This window comes from Gopherus flavomarginatus, chromosome 1, assembly GCF_025201925.1.
Source record: "Gopherus flavomarginatus isolate rGopFla2 chromosome 1, rGopFla2.mat.asm, whole genome shotgun sequence".
Lineage (NCBI taxonomy): Eukaryota > Metazoa > Chordata > Testudines > Testudinidae > Gopherus > Gopherus flavomarginatus.
Window position 1 is genome coordinate 3,420,337 of NC_066617.1, and position 26,985 is coordinate 3,447,321.

A 26,985-nucleotide genomic window follows, 5' to 3' on the forward strand; every position below is an offset into this window, starting at 1 on the left:
GTATCCGGCCTTTCATTCAGCTCCCACCCTGTCCAGACCTGTTCTCATAATGTCATGGTCAGATACTGGCTGCTGGCTGGTTGAGTACAATGGACAGAGTCTGCTTCCTGCAGGTCCAGGAAATCGTAATATAGAGCAGGAAAGCATGTACCAGAAGAACACACATTCATATCAATGAGAGAGGTTTTTCAAAATGGGCTGCCCAACATAGTCTGGACTCAGTCCAGCCCCCTCGATACTATATATCATCAGCTAGTTATTGCAGTTCAGACTGACCAGACTGTCAGTTAGCTCTATTGAGGTCCATCTTGTGGTGATTTCAGTTTGCCATCTGTCTGTATGGTCAGGGTTGGTGTTCTCTCACTCCATGATATCAAAGTTTCTCCAAGGGTCATTATGCATTTGCCCAAAGGCAGAGAACCTATCTCTCCTGAGACCTCAGTTTAGTCCTGTGACTCATGAAGGCTCCATTTGAACCTCTGTCAGCCTGCATCACCTTGCTCTGAACGCAGTCTCTGTTACTCTGGCCAGGAGAGTGACTGAGCTTCCGACACTTCTGGCTGAATCCTTCCCCCACCCTCAGTACAGCCTTTCATAGCATCATGGTGGTGCTGCAGCTGCACCCCAAGCTTATTCCTACGGCAATCTCAGAATTTCGTCTAAATCCATCAATCATCCTGCCCGTTTTCTTCCCAGTACCACACTTGGCACATGGAGGAAGGAAATGACTCTCACTGGATGTATCCAGGACTATGCTTTGTTACGTTCACAGGATCAAATCATTTACACTATCTCCCTATGTATCTAGAGTGGCAGCTAGATGTTCTAATGGTCAAGTCAGCTCCTCACAGAGGGTATCAAAATGGTTAACACAGTGTAGCTAGCTGGTGTACCTCTCCCACTGAACATCAGGTTTATTCCACCAGAGCTCCAATAACATCCTCTGCTTGCTTCACAAATGTGCCCATTGACTTTTGTCAAGCATAATGCATTGGACTTAATTGCTAGAGCAGATGCCGTGTTCAAGAGAGCAGTATTACAATCTCTGCATCACTAGTGCAGCTGTAACTCCTCATTGCCACCATTCCTAGGTAATACTGCTTACCAGTCACCAAAGAGAGTTCCACAGAGATGCATACTTGAAGAGAGAACGGTTACTTACTTTACAGACACTGTGTTTCTTTGAGATGCTGATGTCAGTGTGAATCCCACAACTCATCCTCCATCCCTGCTTTGGGAGACCTCCGCTACATGGGTTTTTAATTGAGGGACCCGAAGGAGGGTTGTGGCTGCTCTAGCCTTTATGTCCTTGCACGGGGGCACAAGGAGGCACAGGGTCTGTGTGCAGCCCCAGTGGATGCTATAATTAAAAAAAAAAGAAGAAAAAAACACCTCACATACGTGAGGCACATACCTGCCTATGGTGGGATCTGTACCGACAACAATTCAAAGAACCACAGCTGCTGTAGAGTAAATAACCATTCTGTTTTACTGAAAGTATTTGGGATATATTTGAGAGTTTTAGCAGTTCTTCCTGTGTTTCTGTTCATTTTTTTCATGTGAATTATTTACTCTTTCTTTGCAGTCAGTGCTGCCTCACCCTGTGTTTGGAATGTCTGTGTGGCAAGGAAGGCACCTCTGGTGGCTTCAGACAGTAGCTCATCTGGAGGCTCAGACAGTGAGGAAGAGGAGGATAAAGCTGATATCGTCACAGAAACCATCAGTACAGGCTTGGGCCAGGAAACTATCAAACTCACCATGGATGCTAAGAACGAGAAGGCTGTGTTCACCAGGTGCGAAAGAAATCAGCTGGGGATGGGGTAGATATAGCCACTAGGGTTTTGTAAAGTGTAGTCTGAATCCAAATATGGCATAAGACAATTGGCAACTCACGTCTTATTTAAAATCAAGTGTAAATCACTCATGGGATGCAAGGCCTGTTCATGAAAACAAGATAAACATGTAAATGCATGGGAGCATCACGGCACTAAGGATTAATGCACCGGCTTTTTATTTTCTAAGACCTGGGTTCTGAATGTTGACTGTAGGCAGTTTTGTTAAGGTGCTCTCCGGCCTTCTGGGGTGCTGGCTGCTGATAAATTAAAGTATATATTACTGTTACACAAATGCCGTCTCAGTTACAAGTGAAAATGTGGTCTTCCTAGCCACTGAATCATATTGCAAACTACCACATAATTGGCAATATCGGCTCACTTGAGGTGTAGGAGTGGAATAGTTGTAGGGGATGCAAGCCAAGAGTGAGATCTGCTAGCGTGTCATGAATAACACATGGTGTTACAGATCAGCATTGAGATTGCCATCCCACAGAACTTCTGCGGGTGAGGGGTTAAAATGGCTCAAGTTATTGCTATTTCCTCATTTTTGGAAATTCACTCCTAAATTGTAAGAAACACAGACCCCCAGAATTAGACATTACAAGTCCCAAGGCTTATGGTAACTTATGGACAGCATCTTTGTAAGAGCCCTGAAATAAACATCCTCCATAAGGTTTTACCACAAGACACCTCAGGTGAGAGGGTACAGTTCACAAGTTCACAGTTCTTAGAAGGGGAATAGACCAAGCACGGGAGTGTAAAATTTTGATAAGTGACTTAGGCTCCAAAGTTCCCAAATCACTTTTGAAAATGCGCAGATTGGTACTTTCTGAAATTTTACACAAGATCCATTTTTCTGCTTTCCTGTTCTCCTCCCACCTGCTTGTAGGGTATGAGTCAATTAACTGGGGGACCCAATATTTTGGAAAGCTTGTTGGGAGCAGATATTCACCCAGTGTATATAATATAACGATTCATTGTCTTTTGGGGATGATTAGTTTGAGGTACCTAGCACACCGTTTTACTCCAGTGAACACGTTCTGGGAATAAGGAAAGGAGGCTCCTAAAATGGTGTGCTGAAGTAACATGGCTGTAAAACAAAGCAAAATTGCTGGAGAAAATAAATCAGTGACAGGTTTTAGTTAATCCAATCTACGCTGAGTTTTTTATAATCTGAAAAATTTTGAATTTCTGTGTCAGTCCAGGCTGCTTTTTCTGCTGCAGACTTGAAATAAAAATCTGATGCATAAAATTTCATTGCTGACAAGCAGCTTGGTTCAGGAGAGCTACTTGGATAAATGGGACAAATTTCCATGCACAGAGATGACATGGCCCAGCAGATTGTGCTTTCAGAGACCAGGCTGAGGAAATTAAAGGTGGTCAATGTTGCTGACAGGGACATCTGGGCTAGTAGATGTGTGTTTTTTCGTCTCTGAACCTATGACATTTACAGCCGGAGTTGTGCTCTAAATTTAACTGTCTGTCTTGGTTCAGTTTAACACAACAGCAGTTTAAATCCTGTTTGGCATTTTGCGTGACTTTTACATTAGCTTCACAGCAGATTGGGAAAAGGGTATTCTTATTTTGATTAGCTAGGTATGTCGTTGCCCATGACACTGGTAAGTCTGAGCATTGTAATTTTAAATAATGTTTTTTTTTAGTAATAAGGATCTCTCTGAGGTAAGTGCAGTTGTAACTTCAAAACAACAAGGTTTCCAGAACCTGCTTTGTTTTGCAGGATTGTGACTGTGTTCAACTAATTCTGCTTTTACAATGCAAGCAAATATTCCAATAACCACAATCTCCACTATGAAAGTGTGATATCTTAACACAGCCATAATCTCAACCAGAAATTAAAGGTTTCAGCAGCCATTTGTTTTAATTCAGATTGTAGTCTCAGATGTATTCAGCTGTTTCAGAACTACTCAGCTAGGTGAAACTTCTCATATAGTGTGGAATACCTTATTGGCCAGTGATTATGGCTGAGGCTTCCCTGCTTTCTGAAAGTCATTCTCCTTTTCCCTTCCATTTCCCAAACAAAGACAAATAAATCAGAAATGCACAATTCTGGGTTTATCAGTTTCTTCTCAGTTCCTTGATGATTATGAATAAATCAACTGCACTGATCATTTAAAAACATTTTGGGTCTAGTACAAATTTTATGATGAAGTTTCCAGTGGGCCCCTGTTATTTTATAGCATAATGCTGTCTGAACTCAGTACAGCCAGGATTAAAACTCAACTCCTTCTGTGACTTTGGCATGTTACTTAGGTTAACATTTTTGTATTTAGGTGCCTAAAATTAGGCATCTAAATATATAATTAGGCACTAATTAAAAATGAGCTGATTTTTCAGAAATGCTAAGCTCCTTTGGCTCCCATTGTCATAAGGGGAAGTTGGGGCTGCCATTATCTCTGAAAATCAGGCCTCTTAAGTCCATAAATATGAATTTAGGTGCCTGACTTTAGATGAGGTTGGTGAGGGAATATCTTTTATTAAATCAATTTCTGTTCGTGAGAGGACAAGCTTTCGAACAACACAGAGCTCTTCTTCACATCTTGGAAATTTACCTAGTGTCATAGCTAAATACAAAGTGAAACAGATTGTTTAGCATAATCAGTTCACATACATTTCAAGAGACCTTTCAAGGTGAAGTGGCCTGTTAACATCCCTCCAGACATGGGGGTGGTGCAGAGGAAAAATGCCATGGCACTCTTGCTGAAGGAATATTGGGATTCAGAAACCATCCTCACACCACTCACCACACAAAGGACCAGCTTCCTCCAGGGTTACAGCTGACTTCCTCCAGAAACTGCAAACCTCAGAAAACCATGAATGTCACTTCCCTGTACACTGACCTCCTCACAATGGATGGCATTGCATTCTGCCTCAGATATTTACAAGATAATGGACAGTCCTCAGAGATGCACCCCAAACATATTGCCAAACTCATCCATTTCATCCTCACCCGTAACGCTTTTATATTCAGCAACAAACACTTCGTTGAAACTATGGGAATGGCCATTGGTACTAAGATGGCTCCCCAATATGCCAGCCTCTTTGTGGGCCACCTTAAGAATTTTGGGGCAAATGCACCACAAAACCAATGATATACCTGAGTTACGTCAATTATATTTTCATCCTCTGGACAAACAACCTACACTCCCTCATAGATTTCCACCGCATCTTCTATAACTGTCCACCCATCCATTAAACTCTCACTAGAACACTTCCACACTAGCTCAACTTCCTGGACGCCATGATCAGCTCCAACAATGGGACCTTATAGTCAACTATATACAAGAAACCCATGGATCACCACACCTGCCTTCCCAGATTCAGTAACCACCCCAAATGCAGCAAGAAATCTATTAACTACAGCCAGGCACTCGGATAACACTGTCCTAGCAATCTTTCCCAAATCTGAACCTTAAGAGTCCAGAAAATGAGATACTAGCATGAATTTCCCTAAGCTTAATTACCAGCTTAGATTTGATAGGCTGCCACCACCCAAAAATATAGTGTTTTGGGTCACTCTGACCTCCCCACCTTCCCTGGGGACCCCAAGAACCCAGATCCCTTGGGTTCTTAAAACAAGGAGAAATAAATCATTCCCCCACCTCTCCCCCTCCCAGAATTTTCCTCCCTGGGCTATTCTGAGATACTGACCTAACCTCTTAAATCACCATACAGAGAAGCATCTCCCTTCCCTTCCTCAAAGAGGCAAACAGATTCAAGGAAAACAGAGAGAGATTTTATCACTCCCTATCTCCCCCACCCCGTCCTGGTGGTTATCCCAATCCCCTGGGATAAAACAAGGGAAACAGAGAAAAACCAATCAATCAGGTTCTCTAAAAAGAAATCTTTTAATAAAAGAAAGGAAAAAGTAAAGAATTATCTCTGTAACTTCAAGATGTAAATATTACAGGGTCTTATAGCTTACAGACACCAGAAAGAGACTTTCCCACCAGTACCAATACAAATCAAAATATTCCCAGCAACTACACATATAAAAGTTAACCAGCCAGATCCACAATTGCAAATAGAGTTAAAACAATTAAAAAGCCTAAACCGCCTGTTTTACTTACTCTATGAAAAGAAACTTAGAGAGCCTGTAGTAATGTCTGGTCTCTCAGACCCTCCGAGGGAAGAAGAAAGAACAAAGAACTCACACTCAAACTTCCCTCCACCCAGTTTTGAAAGTATTTTGTCTCCTGATTGGTCCTCTGGTCAGGTGTTTCAGGTCACTGTTTGTTAACCCTTTTATAGGTGAAAGAGACATTAACCCTTAGCTATCTGTTTATGACAAACACAGAATATGCTCTGCGGAGAAAGTCCGGGATATATCCCATAACACAACTTAACACACCTTCGCCTTAACAAGGGTTCTTCACCAGAGAAGTAGATCGCATCATGGAATGGGCCACCCAAATGCCCTGGGAGAATCTGCTTCATACAGAAATAAGCCCTCTCTGACCACACACCTCTAGTTAACACCTACTGTTCCACACTGGAACCCATATAAGGGTAGCACCATGCTTGGCCCCCTCTTAACAACCCTCCTCCCCCAGGCAATTTCAAGATCATTATCAGAAGCAAGCTCCTTACAGGCCAGGACACACCATCTCAGAACAGCGCCTGGGTTGACCAGATGTCCTGATATTAGGGGCACAACCTGGAACTGTTGCACCACTGTGCTTTCTTAACTCCCCAGCTCTCACAGTGCTATGCCAGTAATGAGTAGCAAACCCCTGGAGGTGCTGCGATCACTCAGCCGTCAGGATGTGGAGCCCCCCACCAGCTAAATTGCATGAATGTTCCTTGAGTCACTCATGAATCATACAGAGAGAGGCACCAGCTAATCCCCCCAAAGCCCAACCTTGCACCCCAGAAATATATCGTTTTAGCTGCTCAAGACTCCCTTGGACAGTACAAGCTCATTAATTTTCCACTTCTTCAAAGGAATGTGGACATGCACTAGCCTGTGTAAACTGAGTTGAGATTCCCCAAGCACTCGAACCAATGTGGTTTTGAGTGACGTAAAACATAAGACAGATTTATTAACTACCGAAAGATAGATTTTAAGTGATCATTAAAGCAGGCATAGCGATCAGAGTTGGTTACCTAAGGGCTTGGCTACACTCAAAGCGCTGCCGTGGGAGCGCTCCCGTGGCAGCACTTTGAAGTGCGAGTGTGGTCGCAGCGCCAGTGCTAGGAGAGAGCTCCCCCAGCGCTGCAGGTACTCCACCTCCCCGTGGGGATTAGCTTGCAGTGCTGGGAGCCGGGCTCTCAGCGCTGGGGCACTGTTTACACTGGTGCATTGCAGCGCTGTAACTTGTTGCGCTCAGGTGGGTGTTTTTTTCACACCCCTGAGCGAGAAAGTTGCAGCGCTGTAAAGCGCCAGTGTAGCCAAGGCCTAAGAAATACAAATAAATTCGCAGTCTAAATGCTAACTTTAGCACACTAACTAAGATTTGAATTAAGCTGTGTCTCACCCTAACAGATGTTACAGGCAGTTAGCAGTTCCTAATACACAGACTGAACTCCCTTCAAGCCTGGAACCAATCTCCCCAGTTCAAAGTCTGTCTTCCGGACGCTCTTCCAGGTGTTGAGATGTGCGTGTAGGGGGGAGGCTAAGTGGTGCCACTGTCCCTCTTTTATATTTTCTTCCAACTGCTAGAAAGATCCTTGCTGTAACGTGGGTTAGACCGCCCTTGTGGCGTACGTGCTATCTCTGAGATGCCTCCAGGAGAGTCGATTATTCTTGACGGGCCATCACCACTTGTCTTGCCAGTGATAGCTACTCCTTTGTCCCTGCTGAAAGGCCAGCTGTGGGCATCTTCCTACCTCACAACATATTTCGGTAATACATATAGCAATACTTCATAACATCACATACAATGATGGCACATACAAATCAATAGGATATTAAGGTTCAACAGAGCAATACCCTCACAAGGCATACTTTGTACCAGACATATCCTGATTGTATCACAGTGGGGTTCCAGAATGTTACTTTGAGCTACAGATTGCCCTGATCCCGCTTTTTCACACTTGCTATCTGGTCACCCTAGCAGCACCAGACCCTGCCAGAACAACAGATGCAATATGTGTAGATATCTCCACTGCTACAATGATCAAGACCCCCCACAACTCACCTGTCAAGATCTATTAGTCCTACATCTACCTATCACAAGATGTGGTGTACTTCACTCAGTGCACTAAATACCCCCAAAACAATTATGTGGGTGAAACCAGACAATCACTGTGCTCTCAGATGAACTCTCACAGAAAAATGATGAGACAAGAACACCATTTCACCTGTGGGCGAACACTTAACTCACAAAGCGATCACTCTGTATCTGACCTCTGTCCTCATCCTCAAAGGAAACCTGCACAACACATTCAAAAGATGAGCCTGGAATCTTAAATCCATAACTTTACTAGATGCTAAAAATCATGGACTGAATAAGCCCACTGGATTTATGGCTTAGTACAACAATCTGTAACTTTACCCCCTGCCCAACAACTACTACTACTTTTTTTTTTTTTTTTTTTTTCCCTTTTCCCTCTGTGACTAGAGAGGTGTTAGCGGGCCACTTCACTTTGAATGGTCCCCTGAAATATGTGTTAACAACTTATGCTAAACAATCTGTCCCACCTTGTATTTTGCTATGACACTCTGAGTACATATCCCAGGCCTGCAGAAGAGCTCTGTTTAAGCTCATACGTTTGTTTTTCTCACCAAGAGAAGTTGGTCACCCATCTTGTCTCTCTAATATCCTGGGACTGTAATAACATTGTATATAACTTTAGTATCAGAGGGGTAGCCATGTTAGTCTGGATCTGTAAAAGCAGCCAAGAATCTTGTGGCACCTTATAGACTAACAGACGTTTTGGAGCATGAGCTTTTGTGGTTGAATACCCACTTCGTCAGATGCATGCACGAAAGCTCATGCTCCAAAACGTCTGTCAAAACGTCTATAAGGTGCCACAGGATTCTTTGCTGCTTTTATATAACTTTAGATGCTCAGTTGTGAAGATGTTGGTGTGAGGGTCTGTGCCTTAGTTTGCCCATCCATAAAGTGTAGCTAATATTTATTCCACTGGGATACAGATGATTGATGAATTAATGTGTGTAGTAAAGTCCTAAAAGCATGTCAAATGCTAAATAAATGCTTCTTCTTAGAGTTTAAAACTCATTTGTCATCATGGTGCTACATAATAGATAATTTCACAGTGTATGTTAACATTTAGTAAATCAGTACTGTGCTATGCCAGAGATTTTGAAGACATGAATGAGTGTCTCCAAAGGGATTACCTTGAGACAAACTGAAGTTTTTTCTCATCTGCACCCAATAAATGTTGTTTTTCCTAATCTCCTCGAAAGGAGTTGCAAAACATGGAGAAATGGTTCTCAGTAATTAAGAGAGGGAAAGTTGGCCTGAGATGGAGCTCATATAGAAGATGTATAGTAAGATGAAATTCAGTTCAACAAGATGAAATTCAGTAAAAATAAGTCCCAAGTCTTATACTTGGGAAGGAAAAATTAAATGCATCATTTAACAATGGCAAATAACTGGCTGGGTGAAAGTACTGCTGAAAAGGATCTGGGAGTTAGTGGATCACAATTTGAATATGAGTCAACAATGGGGTGCAGTTGTGAAAAATTAGTTTCATTCTGGGATGTATTAACAAGAGTGTCATATGTAAGAGACAGGAAGTAATTGTCCCACTCTGTTTTGGCACTGATGAGGCCTCAACTGGAGTACTGTGTCCAGTTCTGGGCACCACATTTCAGGAAGGGTGTGGACAAGTTGGAGAGATTCCAAAGGAAAACCACAGAAATGATCAAAGATTTAGAAAATCTGACCTACAAGGGAAGGTTAAAAAAAACTTGGCATGTTTAGTCTTGAGAAAATAAGATTGAGGGGGAACCTGATAAGTCTTCACACATGTTTAATTCCTGCTAAAAGAGAATGTTGATCAATTGTTCTTCATGTCCGCTGAAGATAGGACAAGAAGTAATAGCCTTAATCTGCAGCAAGGGAGACTTAGGTTAGATATTAGGAAAGACTTTCTAAGTGTGAGGGTAGTTAACTTCTGAAATAGGCTTCAAAGGAAGGTTGTGGAATCCCTGTCACTGGAGGTTTTTGAAATCAGATTGGATCAAACACTAGTCAGGGATAGTCTAGGTTGACCTGATGACCTCTTGAAGTCCTTTCCAGTCCTACATTTCTATGATTCTGACATCATCACTATGATGATGATTAAAAAAGCTTTTAAATACTAATAGAGGAAACAGACCTGGAAGTATTTTGCATTAGTGAACTTTGATAATCTCTGAGAAAGTTTCCCTTCTGCATTGTATGTTGTTGTGTTTCTTGTAGGAGTTCCTGGAATAACAGCTGTGATCTGTTTAATGATCGGTACGAGTGGCTCACTAGAGCGCCAGCCATATGAATTTTAATCCTCCTTGGCTTGTGCAACAGATGCACAAAAGGATTTTTAGGATACCAAAATCCCATTTCTTTTAGGGAAAGTTTTGCAGTGCGCTTTTTAGCATCAAGAGAGGACTCTAATAAATTTGAGATTGATTAGTTTTTCTCTATCTTTACTCTTACATGCAGTAATAATACATAACATTTGTTCTTCAAGTATATGCCCCTTTGGGTGCTCCATATTCTGTGTATGCGTGCTCGTACGCCTTCTCTCCCAGATTTTTTTTCCTGAGCAGTGTCTGGGGGTCTGCACCTGTGATTGTACATCCTCTTGCTCTGGACGGCGGGTATATAGGGAGGGCCAGATCCGCCACTGCTCCAGTTCCTTTTCAGCTGCCTGAGGTTGGAGACAGAATATTATGGTGTCCGCTACTTACCTGCATAATTTGTACCTTTTTTGTTTTTATCCCCTTATTTTACTTTTTTTAACCTTGATTTTTATTTTAGTTCTTTCCCTTAGCACAAGTTTTCAATTTTCTTCGTGCTCTCACCTGTCCCCTTGGCTGGCCGTGGCTAGGGCTCCCAGCCTGGCCCTTTCTTCAGCTGCGGTTTATTCCTTGTCTGACTATGCTCCAAACCCCAGGCTTCAAACCCTGCCAGACCTGCCACAGCTATTTCCCTGCAGCAACAGGCATTCCAGCTGCCTTGGAGAGTCCCACGTCCCGTCTAAGTGCAAGGTCTGCATCAGGTTTAAAAGCAGATCTTGCAAGTAGAGATAAGGTAGACTAAAGCTCTATTTTGGTGGGTGATCTCTGAGACCTGCAAGGTAGATTCTCCTCTGTACATCTACTGCGGCCTCTTCGACTTATGCTGCAGCTCCAGGGAGCAAAGAGCAAGGGACATCTTCAAAGGGCTCCAAACGCTCCAAGAGGAAGCAATCCCAATCTCTTGAAGCACTGTGAGAAATCTTCCCAAAGATCAGGGTCTAAGAGACTTTGCATCCTGCTCCAGGTACTGCTGAGGCTCCTGCTTTTTTTTTTTGACACTGAAGGCTCAGTACTGCCAAAGAGATCTACCACCCCACGCAAACAGACACGCTCAACAACATTCTCTGTACCTTCGGAGCCCTCCAGATGCAGGCACTCAAAGAAACCACCGACCCTGACTTCAGCACCCTCTGAGGGCCATGGGAGTGTGCACTCCCGTTCATTCACACTGTCCCTAGTACCGCTTGACCCTCTTCAGCTGAAGGAGTACTGCCCCAGATCAGCAGTGCCAACTTTGTTCTTTCCCACAGGGACCTCTGCATGACAGGAGCCAGATTCCACTCTCCTGAGAGGTGCAGAGAGGATTCCTTTCTCAGTACTTCAGGCACCCACCGGTACTGACCTACTGATTGGTACTGTCGCATCCTGCTACAAAAAGTTGGACACCTATACTGATTTGGATGCCATTTCTCACCCAGCTGCCAGTACCAATCCGACCCCCAGTACATACTCAGCTACCAGTACCAACACCCTTAGCTTCCCCATTGGACCCAAGGGATTACACATCTTCTGAACTGGACATCTCTGTCCAGGATTCAGCCACCCTTCCCTTCCCTCTTCTTCTCCATCCCCTGAGTGTACCCTGAGGAGAAGACTCTGGGATCTGGCCATCACCCTCCCCGCCAGTCTTGTCAGGATCATCCCTGAGGTCCTACTCCCTTTCCACGTGCTCTGCCACACTGGGCATTCTGGAAGCCGTAGGCTTCCTGCAGCAACCAATTTTGCAGAATGCCTTCCCACAGAAAGGCATGTAGCACTCTGGGAGCACCACCTCTGCGGGAAGGCTTTGTGGAACAGCAAGAGTGAAGAGTCAGGGAGGAAACTGACGTAGCACTCTGGGAGCACCACCTCTGCGGGAAGGCTTTGTGGAACAGCAAGAGTGAAGAGTCAGGGAGGAAACTCCCTCTTCCGACAAATCCTCGTCGTCTCCTGACGAAGCAGTCATGCCCCTTCCTTTATCCTACGCAGCTGACTTTAAAGTTTTTCAGGACTTGATGAAGAGGACAGTCGATACTTTACAGCTCCTGCTGGAGCAGGTGCAGGAATCCCGACATTCCCTGATGGATATCCTCCATGCTACATCATAAGACAAGATAGCAGTGCCTATTGATAAAGCTAGGATTTTGCCATGGATATTTTTAGTAAAAGTCATGGACAGGTCATGGGCAATGAACAAAAATTCACGGAAGCCATGACCTGTCCCTGACTTTTGCTAAAAACATCCCTTACAAAATGGGGAGGGAGGGAGGTCCAGCACCCTTCCCTGCTGCATGCAGCAGTAGGCTGTGCCCCACCCCTCTAATCCCCCCACCCCCACACACATACTGTCTGGATCGACTGGGAGCTGCGGGGTTCCCCTGCTGCCGGTGGTGGCTTGACTGCTGCGGGAGAATCCCCCTGCTGCTGGCAGTGCCTGGACTTCTGCAGGGCACCCAGTTCCAGGGAGACTGTGGAAAGTCAGGGAATCTGTGACCTCCATGACATACTTGTAGCCCTACCTATTGACGATGCACTATTGTCACCAGCCCATAACATCTGGCAGACACCTGCTACCATTCTGCCTATGTGCAAGACGGCTGGCAAAAAATACTGTCATCCGGCCAAGGGCTCTGAGTATCTTTTGTTCTCTTTCCACCTCCAGCTCCTTGGTGGTCAATGTGATCAAGAAGAAGAACAGGCGACCCCTTCAGAGAGGTACTTCTCAGCAGTATTACAATTTAGGGTAGCAAAATTATGATGCCCCTCTGGCAAAAGATGATGACAGCATCTACTCAAAGTTCTTTCAACTTATTGACCATCTGCCACAGGATCAAAGGGACCAATTTGATGGCTTTACAAATGGCTCTCAGTAGTTGCTGCTCACCTCTGTCGGATGGAAATAGTCGTCTTCCCCTACTTGGACAGCTGGCGTCTCAAGGGCAGCTTTTTCTCTGAAGTCAGGTTAGACACCAAGAAGTCTCTAGCTCTGTTTCTTTCCTTGGGCCTTCACCTCAGAGCAGAGAAGTCCAACCTAATACTTGCTCAGCATACAGACTTAATCAGGGCCATGCTGGACTCAACAACCAATAGGGAATACCTACCCACAGACAGGTGCGACACCATGTCCAGCCTCATATGCATGACACAATAGAGCCCGAGACCACAGAGAGGTCTTGCCTACAATTCTTAGGTCATATGGTGGGCTGCACATTTATGATGCCCCTTGCAAGGCTCTGCTCCAGATGCATTCAAAGCTATCTCAGAACCTTTTACACACCAAATAGACATAGCCTGTCCAAACAAGCATTCATTCCCTATGGGGTCCTTGACACTCTTGATTGGTTGAAGGACCGCCACAAGGTATGTGTTGGGAACACGTGCAGAAGTTTACACCACAGGGCAAGTGGACCATCAAAAATTGTTGCTTCACATTAACGTCCTTAAGCTAGGGGTAGTCTACAATGCGTGCCATCACTTCCTAGCCAAGATCAGGGGTCACTCCAGGAAAATTGTGACACACAACAGGGCAACATTGTAGTATGCCAGCTACCAGGGAGGAGCAAAATCATCATCTAGATTGAGAAGAGTGTTAAAGAGCTACAGTAGACTTCAATACTACTGTGATGGGTACTATAACATAACCTACGTTTAATAAATAGTTCTGATCAGTGTGTAATCACTACACTTATTAGTATCCTGCTTATTAGTATCCTGCTGTTAAGGGCACTACATGTAGCCCTCTATGTCTACTCCAGTCTGCTGGCACTATACCTTTTCCAAAATCTGGGAACCTCTTTAAATCACCTCCAAGACTCTGCTTCCTGTTAACCTTCCCTCCACCCCCAAATAAATAAAAGCAGGTAGCAGTCGTGATTGGTGGTACTTATTCTCTTGTGAATCCGCAGGTTGGAGATGTATCACTGATGGATCTGGCATCTGCATTTAGGCTTTTCACATGATGGTATGGTTGAAACACACCTGAGTTAATCATCTCCTTGCATTGCACAGCAAAACGTTACCCATAGCAGTTTTGGTTCAGGTGTGCCATATTCTTAGCAGCAGTTTTAAAGGGTCGTACACAAGTGATAGGCAGATATATTTCCCCCCCTGGAAGGTCCATAGTAAATTTGACATCTTAGATTAATTGGAAAAAATGTGCAACGGGACCTTGTAAAGTTCATCTGGTGATGACTAGAAAGTTTCCTGTTTCTGGCATATTTTGCTATTTAATAATCTAGAATTTGTATTTTAAGTGTCAACTTTGAGCAGGCTGTTCTTTATGGTGTGTTGATTCATCTACTTTTGTGTATATTGGGCACAGTTTTATATGAAGGTTCCAGTGCACATAATTCAGCTACTGCATATGATTAGAAAAGCTTTTAAACATCCCTTGCCATGTCGTTTTTACAGGGAAGGAAGGCATCCAAGGATAGCAATGCAAAGTTAATTCTTTTGTCTGTTTTTGCACTAATCTTTACTGTTTTCTTTTTCTTTCTCTCCTTTCTGCCTATCTCTGTCTCTCTTGCTGCCTTTCTATCTTGCTGTGGGTATTGCTCAGAATATTTAGACCTTCAGTCAGAGGGTATGTATAATTGTGACATTTTCAGGGTTCCAAACATCCACCTGACAAGTAATCTCTCCTTTTATTAAGCTACATCCTTCTGATTTCCAAGTCCTTGATGCTGGATTGGGAACAGAGCTGCTGTATTACTGAACTGGCAAATGACACTAGAAAACTGACTCTTCCACTGTCAGTTAAACGTGTGCCTAGAAGCAGTACTTTGAAATGCCTAACTAGAAGTTGTGTGGAGTCCTGTGTGAAAAATACATGCAGAGGCAGCACACCTGTTAGAGAACCTTTTTAAAATTATTACAGTATTCGGATAGTTTCATATATCTCATTGTGTCCTTGAGCTTCTGCCATTCCATCTGTTCACGAGCTCTTTCTGAAAATAGGAACAGGTTTTAATAATTTTACAAGGGAGGGGTTGGTTTTATGTTCAAGTAGACTTAACAGTGAAACCTTGTTAACTGCCCTTTGTTACTGCACACAATTCGATTGAAATCAATTATTTCTGCTGTCAACGTGGGGGGAAAGTGCTGTAGTGATGTCTCCGTACTTGAGACTTCAATGAATTAACTTAGCAAAACACTTACTAGTATGTTACAAAGTATTATCAGTAAAAAATCCTAAATTACATTTGTCAAATCACAAGACATTTTGAGCTATATTATTTTTCATTTTTTAAAATTGTGTTTTTACTCATTTTCAATAATTCATCAATTCACACTGAGTGTCCCAGTCATTTAATGCAAATTAGCAAGGCTCTGCTGTAATTATTTCCTTATTAGATCAGAGATAAAAAGAAAGTTCCAGTATAAAATAAGTGATATCCTAATAATTATGTCTAATTTGAAAGAAGAGTTAAATCACTTTAAAAAATCATTTAAACCATCATAACATAATGAAACATGGTTATCAGTCACACAGGGAGCCGTCATTCTGACATTCTGTAGTACTAGACATAGAAAATGCAGTCTAGTATTAAATGCACCTGAGATTCAGGCACTTCTAAAACTTGTGGATGAATGGTATTTAAAAATATTTTTGGACCACTGAGGAGCTTATTTTAATAATTTTCTAATAAATATTACCATTTTACACGTCTTTGACAGTTTTCTGTCTTTCTCAAGCATTCAAAGGCTGAGCTGCATTTTAACTTTGTCTCAAACTTGTGCTGTCAGGCTAGACTTCCTGGCAGGAAGTCTTAGTGAAATTGAAGTCCTTGTTCAGAGAGACACCAGCAATACTCAGAATTAAGATATTTGAAATAGTGCCAGGTAAAGAATTTCTCTAAATTATATTAAAAGTGAACATGAGATCTGAAAAACTAATGTTAATGCATTGCTAAGGGTGTAGAATTAAGCATGTGAGCCAGGAGAACAGAAGGTTAAGGTTCTCTCAGTGGTGTTAGTTCAGCTGTGTTTCACATTTTGTATATTTATGGTGTATGATTAACAGCATAAACAGTAATAAGATTGACACTGAACAAGTAAAGCAGCAATAGTGAATTTTACATATGTGCAATGTAGTACCTATTTTTTGTGGGAAATTACTTTTGAATTTCCACATTCTATGTGATTAATTTTTCAACTTCACCATTATTATCAACATAAGCTTTTAGATTGTATTTCCCTGTTATTTAAAGGGTGTAAAAAGTGTTTCACTGCTGAGTTCCCCTTAAATGATGAACTGAAGTGGCTCCTTTTAAAGCTGAGGCACACTAAAAAGTGGCTGATATTTTGTTGTGTATGCTTAGACTAGCATTTTTAAAATTTCATAACATTTAAAATAATTTTTCTCCACACTTGGCTATTTTGTTTTTGTTCCTTTTTTAACCTTTCCTTGGTGACAACTAAAATGTTGCCGGGTTTGCAGTCTATAGCATTAGATGTTTTCAGGTTAGGGACTAATGTTGTTTTCTTTATACCTGCTGTTCTGAAAAGTGGTCAGATCAGTTTAGATTTAGTGTCTCCCCCATCCAGAAAAAATTCAACTCTTAGCTGAGGCTAAGCATGAAAATTTCATCCCCAAAAGATTTGTTTTAATGAGCAACAGAAAAAGTGGGGTTGAATGGAGGCTGGAATTTAGTCTAAACTATAATGTTCGCTGTCTATGAAAACTATTTTTTCTGATCTCTATATAATGCTCATTCTTAGTAAATGCCTTAGGTACAGTGGCTATGTATCATAAGTAAGCACTGCAGTAGTTTGTCTGAAGTAAAAAGGAGCTGATGCCAACAAATTCCAAATTTTGGATACATTAAGGGAGCTCCTGTAGAACAGGAAGTCCCTTCTTTTGTGTTCAATGATAGCTTAGTTCTAGGTTGAAACTATTTAGCTTACATACTTGTTAGCAGCAGTGAAAACCTTAAATTCCTTCTTCTGAAATAGCTCTGAAATAACAGCCGGAAATGGTTGTTCCCATTGCTTTGGGCATGAACGCCGACACGGAGCTGGCATTCTCTCCATTGCGTGAAGGATCCAGAAAGGAATATGTCTTTGATGGCACTTGTACAGTATAACCAAACAGCTGGTACCAAGCTATCTCACAATTTTCTTTTTGCTGTTGTTGAGCAAGGAATTTGGTGTAGCATCCACTTACATGCAGCAGAGAAAATAACCCTCCAGTTCCCCAGACTGAATGGAGTTATATTGTCACAGTGGATGTTTTGAGCTCTCCCATTTTGGGATTCATTTTTCTCTTCTGTGCCTGCTGATTCTTCATCCTGCATGACCTGTAGACTTGTCATTTTTTCTGAGAAAGCATGAAAAAAATAAGCAGAAGAGTCAGTTGTCTTGCTAGCATTTAGTTATGCCCTTAGCATGGCCCGTTTGCTGGAATGCTTTAAATGGATTATTCAGAAGCTAAGCATGCTGTGAAAAATTAGACATGTAACATATCTCCATCTTTTCTATAGAAATTGGTTGAATATCAATTTACATGTATTTAAAAAGCAAAAAACAAATAAAGGCACGGTGACCAAACTGCAGTCTCACATTTCACTGTAAAAATTGATGTTTTGTAATCAAAGATGGAAGTTTAGTGCAATTAATTATCATAGACTGGATCTTCTGTGCTGGTGTATCTGTTGGCTTTTACAACATAAAATGGCATTCTGTAATCTGGGAACTATTCACTGAGCCCTCCTGTGTTCTGTGACCTTGTTGATTTACTAGCCAGCAGATAGTTTCAACAGTTTGTTGAAACGATGTAATTTAACATAATTGTCATTGCATCCCGTTTTGGTTTTGTCCTTGGTTGACTGTTGCAGAATTTGGCTTTAAGGGCTTGTTTATGGGCTCAGCATGGGGCTTGTACTGTTTAGGTATGCTACTTGTACATCCATTTGTAGTGTCACCATCCTTCCTAGTCTGTCCTTACAATGTTTTATGTCTGATACTTATTAATTGTTTACCAAAGAGAGACTAGAGGATAACTAGAGTGTATCCCTGGACCCACAATAGTAAGTGTCAGAGGTGGGTAGAATTGGATTCTAAGGTTGCCTTATTTAGTATCAAATCCATATTTTTCTTAAATACTTTAAGCCCTTCTATCATTGACCATTTCAGCCTGACTTCTTTACAGGTCTTTGACAATGAGATGCATTTTATCAACGGGCTCCTCCTCATCATCATGAGAAACTACGTTAGGTGCTATAGCTTGTGGATTTTCTGCCTGGTAGTGTGAATGAGAGTCCATCTGGCATGTCTGAATACCCAGTGAAGCCATGGGAATTAAATTTGTTTTGCTAGCCTTGGTGCTTCTCAATAAGCAGGTCAGTGGAAGGATGAGGCGGGCAAGGCTATTTGATTGCGGTAATCCTCGTGAAGGTTAGATTTAATTGTTGAGTTTACATAGTCAAACTGGTTGGCAGGGAGGAATAGAAACAAGATATAGCAGCAGTAAAATATTTTACAATAATCTGTGGGAAAGACATTTTGGAAATAAAAAGATAAATATTTTGTATGCACAGAAGCATCAAAGAAGCTGCCAAATGCAGCTTGCTTTCTTTGTTAGCTGGACAGCCTAGCGATGCATTTTAACAATATATCATTTTCATTACAGGACCTACTAATCTTTTATTCTTGTTCACTGCTGAGGAAGAAACTCTTGCAGAACACACAGTTGTGTTATCAGATTGAGGAAGCCACATGCTATACTAGAGAAAAGAAAGCTAAACTTCTGGCTCCAATCAGTATCAAAGACACTTCACTGAAAATAATTCTATATGATGTATATTATTCCTTATGTAGGTACATACAGTAAAAGAGGAGAACTCAGGAGAAGATGTGCACTATATCTTGTCCTGAGAAACAGGTTTGGGGAAGTTCTTTGTTCTGTGTTATACAGGAGGTCAGACTAGGTGATCACAATGGTCCCTTCTGGCCTTGGAATCTATGAATCTATGTTTGAAATTGTTCACCAGAGAGAGAGAGAGCGGGATTATCAGTAGAGGCAGTTTCTCATACAGCTTCACGAAAGGCAAATCTCTGAGAGGAATTATTATGAGGACAAGGTGACGAAGACACATTTCCAGTATGGGAGCTTCCTAGTGAATTTTCCAAAGGCAGCTAAGAGCCAGTGTGCATTTTCTCAAACCCCTCACATAACATGTGCATGTAATCAATCCACATGTCTTGAAAAGTTATTTAAAACCTGCTTGAAACCAGGCTAAGCTCCAAAACATGATTTTCCCTGTCTATTCTAGGGGTTTGCACTGATGGCTTGCAATTGGGGCTAATTCCAAGTGTAGACAGGGTTTATCTTTTTTTTTTTTGAAATCCCATGACTTCAGTTTTTTGGACAGCTAAACAGGGAATTTAGGAGTCTAACATGAGGCACCCTGATTATAAAATATTAGGCTTAATTTCTGCTGTTTTCCCATCTGTAAAAAAGGGATGGGGCTTAATTTATTGTATTCAAAATGCCTTAAGATTCCTAGATGAAATGTGCTAAATAAGTGCCAGTTATTTATTTTTCACATATATCAATCCACTTCTCTTAGATCTGAATTCTGATCTTTGCTGGAAATGGTAAACCTAAAAAAGTGTTTTTTACAAGATGTGAGGCGCGGTGCATCTGTCAGTCAATCTGATGTGGCTCTTTGAAACTTCAACAAGTGGTGTTTTGGAAGCTGCCTCACTCTAACGTACAGGAGATACCTAACAAATGATGACAACTTTTGGAAAAAGTTCTATTGCAAGTAATTCCTCTTTCTCTGGAGTGACCATTGTTATTTGCATAATTATTGTGTTGTGCCTGCCCTGAGAAACTTAGTCTAAAAAGACACAGACAACATGTAAGTTAGAAAAAACATTAGTTGAGCAGGAAAAGCAGACCACAGTGGTATAATAGATTTTTTAAAAAGGGGGGAGGGGCATTTCACTGGATGACAAATCAAAACTGGCAAGCTTCGTGGCAGCTCTCCACTCTTGAGTACATGCTCCTACAAGTAACTGAGGCAGAAAACTACCCAGACTCAAATTTTAAAGTTGGTTCTGGCAGCACCCCAAAGGCTCCAACCACCAACTTTGTCTGAGAGGAGTCAGTGTAGGCCTTAGACCTTAGTCCATCCCGTGCTTTGCTGCACACTGAGCTACCCACATTTGCCATCCTTGCCTGTCAACTGCCCTTCTCTCCAAATCTTCCCATTTCTTGTTAGGGTGCTTGATGTCATTCAGAACTGTTCGTTTCCATGTTACTAGCGGTCTTCTTCGCTTTCTTCTTGCATTTTCTGGCTTCCATTCAAGGGCAGTATTTGGTACATGTTCTTTTTCCATTCTTAGCGCATGTCCCAGCTGCGGATGTCTTCTTTTGTAGATTATTTGTGAGAGGGTGCCTTGTCTAGTGATTTTTCTGACTACTTCTTTTGTCTTCCTATCTCTATATGTTATTCCCAATATTCTTCTCAGACATTTGTGATGAAATGCATCCAGCTTTTGCGTACCTTTCTTGGTAAGTTGCCATGTCTCACTGCTATATGTTGTGATGGCGATAATAATTGCTTTATACATCTCTACCCTGATAAAACGCTGTCCTTGGGAGCCAAAAAATCTTACTGAGTTATAGGTGAAACTGTGTTATATCGAACATACTTTGATCTGCCGGAGTGCGCAGCCTCACCCCCACCCCCCACACCCCGAGCACTGCTTTACCGCATCATATATGAATTCATGTTATATTGGGTCGCGTTATATCGGGGTAGAGGTGTACATGTTCAGTTTTGTCTTGAGGGAGATGTTTTTGAGTTGCCAGATGTTTCTGAGTCTTCCAAATGCAGCATTTGCCTTCCTGATACTTCTTGTTTCCTCAGAACTAGTACCATCTTGGCTGATGGTACTTCCGAGATACGTAAAATTGTCCACCTTCTCCAGTTTCTCTTCTTCAGTTTTGATTTCTGTCCCTATAATCTCCATTAACATGACTTTACATTTTTTTGCATTGTATCTCAAACCTATCTTCTCCATTACTACTTTTATTTGGTTTGTGCATTTTTGTAGTCCATTGGCATCTTCATAGATAAGAGTGATGTTGTCAGCAAAGTCTAGATCAAATAGCCTTGAATTGTTCTGTTTTAGGCCATATGTATCACTGTCACATTGTTTTAATCAGAGTAGGAGCTTCCCTTTATTTGTTGTATGTAGCTACTTCAGGCTTCATGGCTACTAGCTCAGGTGGACACCTCATCAGCACTAACAATATCACAGAGTATTCTTTTTCCAGACTCTGGCATTTCAATCATTGCATTATTCCACCATCCCAAAAATGTTTTGTTAGACGACTTGGAACTCCAACCCTCATAACCACCCACTTCTTCAAAGCTTTCCAGCTTGATCAGCAGACAGACACACATGTGTCACTTGGCATATTGAAACTCTGACCTCTAGGGCTACAGCACTGTTCAAGGGGATTGGTTTTTCCTTGTTTTCAGCATTTGCACAGGTGAACATTTTGACTTGTTCCTCCCTCCCCGGTTCCTTTTATTATCTAGCAGGTATGGAGAGAAGGTAGCATTCTAGGCTTTAAAATGTGTTCGGAGTGTGGTCAAACCAAGTCCTTCCTAAACAGGCATATATATCTACTGTGCCCTGTACTTTGGAATGGAGCAGGACTGGCTCCGCTGTGAAATCTGTTCATGGCTCTCACGGTGAGCAGTCAAACCCTGTATGGAGATCCTCAGAACTCTCTTAGCTTCCTCTGATGCATCTCATAAATCAGATGAAATATTGGCTCTCTAGGCCAAAGTAGCTCAGTCCTTGAGTACTTAGGTGAGTGTCTCACCTAGGCATTGAGATTGTGTTTAAGGTGCATTTGTGTTGGTCCAGCAAGATACAGTCGTAGGTAGGTACCTAAAAATTGGAATTAAGTTGTTCCCCTATCTGGATACTTGGCTGATCAAGACCATCACTTTGGAGAAGATCCAAGTATCAGTCCATTGCTGGTATCAACTTGTTTGCATCTCTGGGGTTCAAGATTATCTGCCCAAGGTCTCAGTTTGTTCAGTAGAGACAGACAGTACAAAAGTATCCTGTTGTAGAAGGCTTAACTCAGGACATTCCTGCATCAGGACATTATGGATCCAGCGGAGAGGATTTGCCAGGGCCAAAAGATACCAGCTATCGCATGCCAACAGATGAGGCAAACTCAATCAACCCTGGAGTCTTGGTGTTGCTAAGCTATACAGGGTATGTCTGCACTGCAGCTGGGAGATGTAATTCCCAGTGCTGGTGAACATTTCAGGCTATCCACTCAAATCCAAGCCCGTCTGACCTCCCAGATCCAAGCTTCGGTGGCTAACCCAAGCCACTGCCTGTGTTGGAGCATCCACGCTGCTATTTCATGCAGAGCACTGGCAAGTCTGGCTGCCCAGGCTGGGAATCACACTACCCAGCTGTAATGTAGACATACCCAGAGAGGTCCACATAATACCCAGGTGGCAAGTGACCTCCAATGCCCTGTGACTTGGTGTCAGTTGGAAGGAGGCTTTCAAATTCTGGTGATCCAAATGGTAGTAAGTATGGATGAACTCTAGCAGGGATGAGGCATTTATGCAGACAGATTCTATGTACAGTATCTTCAGGGCCATTGTAACTGTTGGAGAGCGCAGTCTAGATTGCCAAGAACCTTTAGAGACCAGTATCCCAAAGGTTGGTCCTAATACATATGAACAATTAGGCCATAATGTTTTACATCAACAAGCAGAAGAAGAGGATATGCTTCCTTATACGGATTGTCCCACAGGACATGCTTAAGTGGCCACTTATCCATTGGAAAGGAAGGCACAATCACAGACTGGTTGGGCCTGTTGATAAAGGACTCACATGAGTGGCCTCAGATCAGGAGGCAGGTGATTAGATCGTTCATGAATAGGAAATATCAGCGGTCTGTTCACAGGCACTGTGAACAACAAACTGAGAGGAGACTACACTGGGAACAGACTGCATTGTTAGGTGATGCCATCTCAGTCTACTGCTCAGACACATCTCTTCGGCAGCCTCTGTCCTAACCAGGCTCATGAGAGAGAAATGTTCCATGCTTCTAACATTTCCATACAGATGATATTCTTAAACCTGTCCAGGATTTGAGTGGTCAGTGTCATCATTGTGAGTGTCTGACCCTATCTGATAATGGTGAACCAGACCCATTAGTGGTCGCTTGCATTGTCAGCGTGGCTGCTGAGTGTAGAAATAGACGACTGGTGTTTGAGGTGGCATCTCAGCCCTTCCTAGTTGCTTAGAATGAAGCTACTATAAGGTTACAATTTGACAGTGGTAAGGCCGCTGGTGTGCTGAGACCACAGCCAATCATGCTGACCAATACTCTCTGATTGTTTCCTTGTACTCCCCTGTCTCTGCGTCCATCTGTTGTCTCTTGTCTTATACTAAGATGGTAAGTTCTTTGGGCCAGGGAGCTTCTGCTTGTTCTGTGCTTGTATAGCACCTAACATGGTGGGATCTTGGTCCATAAATAGGTGCTTTGATAATACAAATAACAATGGGTGTTAGTTTCTGGTCTCATCTCATGCAAATTCTTTTAAGATAGTACAACATTTTGCACTAACTGTATTTAGCTCCTTTCAGAGGATCTTAAAGCACCTTATAAAAGTCTATTTTTACAGCTGGGGAAGTCTGAGGCAGAGAGACCGTGAATTGTCCAAGACCACAGAGCAAGGCAGTGGCAGAGGTAGGAATAGAACCCAAATCAGATTGCCTGTCCCATGCTTTAACCACCAGACTGTGGTGATATGGACACATCCTAGATTCCTCCATAAGGTGGTGACCGAATTTCTACTTAATCACTCACTCATCCTGCTATCTTTCCTTCCATGCCTATATGATCATTGCAGAAAAGCCCTTCTCCAGAAGCTGCATGTCAGAAGTTCCCTAAGTTTTTATCTGGAGTACTCTGAAATCCTCAGGATGTCTACTCAGTTTTGCTTTGTTTTCACTGTTTCCAAAAGAAGCATGTGTAAGTGGCTGGCTGTCTGCTTCTCTCATGTCAATAACCTGGCAGCAGTACAGGTTTGTCACATCACAAAGACCATTCTGTACGAGCAAGTTTTACTCTGGCGGAAACATTCTAACCACTGCAATATACGTATTAAATAATTTTAATAATTTGAGATCTGCAATGCAGTCATACCGTGTATGTCAGCCTGGTATGTTCCCAAAGTATTGTAACTTAGATTCATCCTTTAGGCCGGAGTCAAGGTCTGGTCTGTCAGTGTCACAGAATCACTGTCTCCAGTTTAGAGGCAGACGAACTCTCCTAACTCAGAGCAAACTGACTATTTTTAGGCTCTCTGTATTTTAAACTCCTCTTGCCTGTTTTTAGAGGTATTTTATCTCACTGTGGTAAAGTACAAAACACACTGAATTTTATAGAAATATCTTATCTCTCCACTCTGAAAAGTGTTCTTTAGTGTTAGCGTCCAAGATAGATTTACCTGGCCTGCAGCTTTACTGTCTGCTGCAGATTTTTTCATTTTGTTATGTTGTATTTTGCTTTATAGAGACATCCTTGGAACTGTTAATCTCCAAGTGTGGGGATCTGTTCTCTTAGGAATCTTTGCAGGGGTGAGAATTATTTACTGTAACTGTGGTCTGAAAATTACCAATCATAAGATACCACTCTAGTCCACCTTCCTCCCCATAGAGATCCAGGTTCTGTACTACTTAAATGAAACTCTTTAAAAAACACAGCAGGGAGTGACTTCACTTGCCAGCTGTAGGTTGGAGCAGAAGGGGTGCCTGAGTGACCATGTGAAAAGTGCTCTGCTGGAACTAACATTTAAGAACTCTGGACTTGGGGATTTCCAGCCTTGGTTGGATGCAGGAGCACGGCCCCAAGAATAGTGATGGATAATCTCCATCCACTATTATAGGTGAGTCATTTTCTTTCATCCAGCAGTGAACTCGGCCCGCTAACCTGTAAGGTTCTCATTTGAATGCACCTCATTCGTTGGGTCCTTTCTGCTGGTGACTTAGCAGGCTGACAGTATTTGTTCTCCATTCTCCATTGCTGGACAACATGCTATTAATAGCGTTTGCATCTAGGAGAGTGCTAACGCGTCTTCCTTCCGGGTAATAAGAATGTACAGAAGCTCGTGGGCTTCTTTCTGTGGCATTGATTGGAAGTGTCCTTTGTGGGAATCAGTGGTTTTATGCGTTTTCAGTGTCCTGATTTTAGGAAGCATAGACTACAGGATAGGTAGAATGCTTTTAATTCCAGTTTGATTTTACTGTTCATTTGAATTCATTCATTACATGACTCCACTTGTGGGAATGGTGTATTCTGTTAGACGAGGAGAATCCATTTTTCTCCATTGGAATTTAACACTCCTCGGTTTCCAGTTTGACTTCAGCTTGAGTTCTCCTCACACAGTGATGCAGACTGCCTAGTTATTGACAAGCTGACCATCACCGACATGGGAACGACAAAGGTGTCCAAACCACTAAACAGCATGCCCCAGCATTCTGAGGAGCTCCAGAACGCTGCAGCTGTCGGCATGGCTGCCACAGAAAGCACAACAAAAGACAGGTGAGCAGATCGAAGTTTTCTAACCACCGTGAGTCAGACAAAAACAGTAATTTATTCTGTACCAAATCATTGAATCCCTTAGCTTAGCACTAGCGCACAGTAGAATGCATGCTGGTCTGTCTTGGGTGCCTAGTGACACATGAGACTGAAAGCACAGTGTGTTAGACTATTGCAATATAATGCACACATCCTGCAGTTCATGCAGATCTTATCAAACCTTTGATGCCATGAAAAATAAATCATAGGGCTTTGATATTTAATATTCACTCTGCATAAGAAAATGGTATAGTTTTTTTTTTTAAAAGAACCTTAAAAGCTTTAGTGTTTTAACAAATGAAAATCATGTGGGTGAAGAAATTTGGAGGATAGTTTTGGTGACTGAGACTGGGAGTCAGAGAGGTAGAGGGAAGTGCTTATTATGAAGTCTTTGAAATGTCACCTTTTTAGGGTTTTTTATGTAGCTTGATCCTTGGGAATTTCCAGTGATGCCATCCTCAAAAGCCCTGCTGTCATGGGGGCATTCTATGCCGTGTCTCAGCCAGAGAGCTGTTCCTCAATAATAGGGACTTCCTCCACCCCCGGAGCCAGGCACACAGCCTCTGTAGCACTTCCTGGTCCTTGCTCTCAGACACCTGAATCCCATGTGGCAGTGCTTGGCAGCAGTTAGAATATTTCTAGGTGGAGAGCCAAAGCATTTCAGAATTGTGTTAATTTTGATGCATCTTGTTGTTGTTTCGTGTCCTTAATGCACAGGATCACAAAATGCTTTGTAGAAACAAATTGTAAGCAGAAGGCAAAGACACTCTGGGTCTGGAGGAGGAGAGTACCAGGCAGAAGGGTCTAACGCAAGTGAGATTGGCTCTTCACCCCAACATGAGGACATTATTTTTAACTTCCTAACTCTCCCAGGCCCCTTCTGTCATTTGTTCACCCAGCTAGCCGGTCAAGGGATCAGGATTTTTTTTTTTTTATAGAAAGTTGGCATTGTAATATGAGAGAAGTCCTTTGATGAAAGAGAGTGAGTTGGGTGTTGGATTAGGTAGGGTATGTGTAGGTTGGTTTGTTGTCATTTTGTTTCT

General features: G+C 42.3%; 1 protein-coding gene across 2 annotated transcripts in view; it reads left to right on the forward strand.

Moving 5' to 3' along the window:
- PPP6R2 (protein phosphatase 6 regulatory subunit 2) overlaps positions 1-26,985 on the forward strand; it is a 169,140-nt gene that overhangs the window by 133,991 nt on the left and 8,164 nt on the right. The window contains exons 21-23 of one of the 2 annotated variants that reach the window (XM_050920173.1): positions 1,586-1,793; positions 14,861-14,884; positions 25,751-25,906. In XM_050920173.1, the coding sequence (XP_050776130.1) occupies positions 1,586-1,793; positions 14,861-14,884; positions 25,751-25,906 (388 nt within the window). The remainder of the gene's footprint in view (positions 1-1,585; positions 1,794-14,860; positions 14,885-25,750; positions 25,907-26,985) is intronic. The other variant, XM_050920184.1, reaches the window with a different exon arrangement.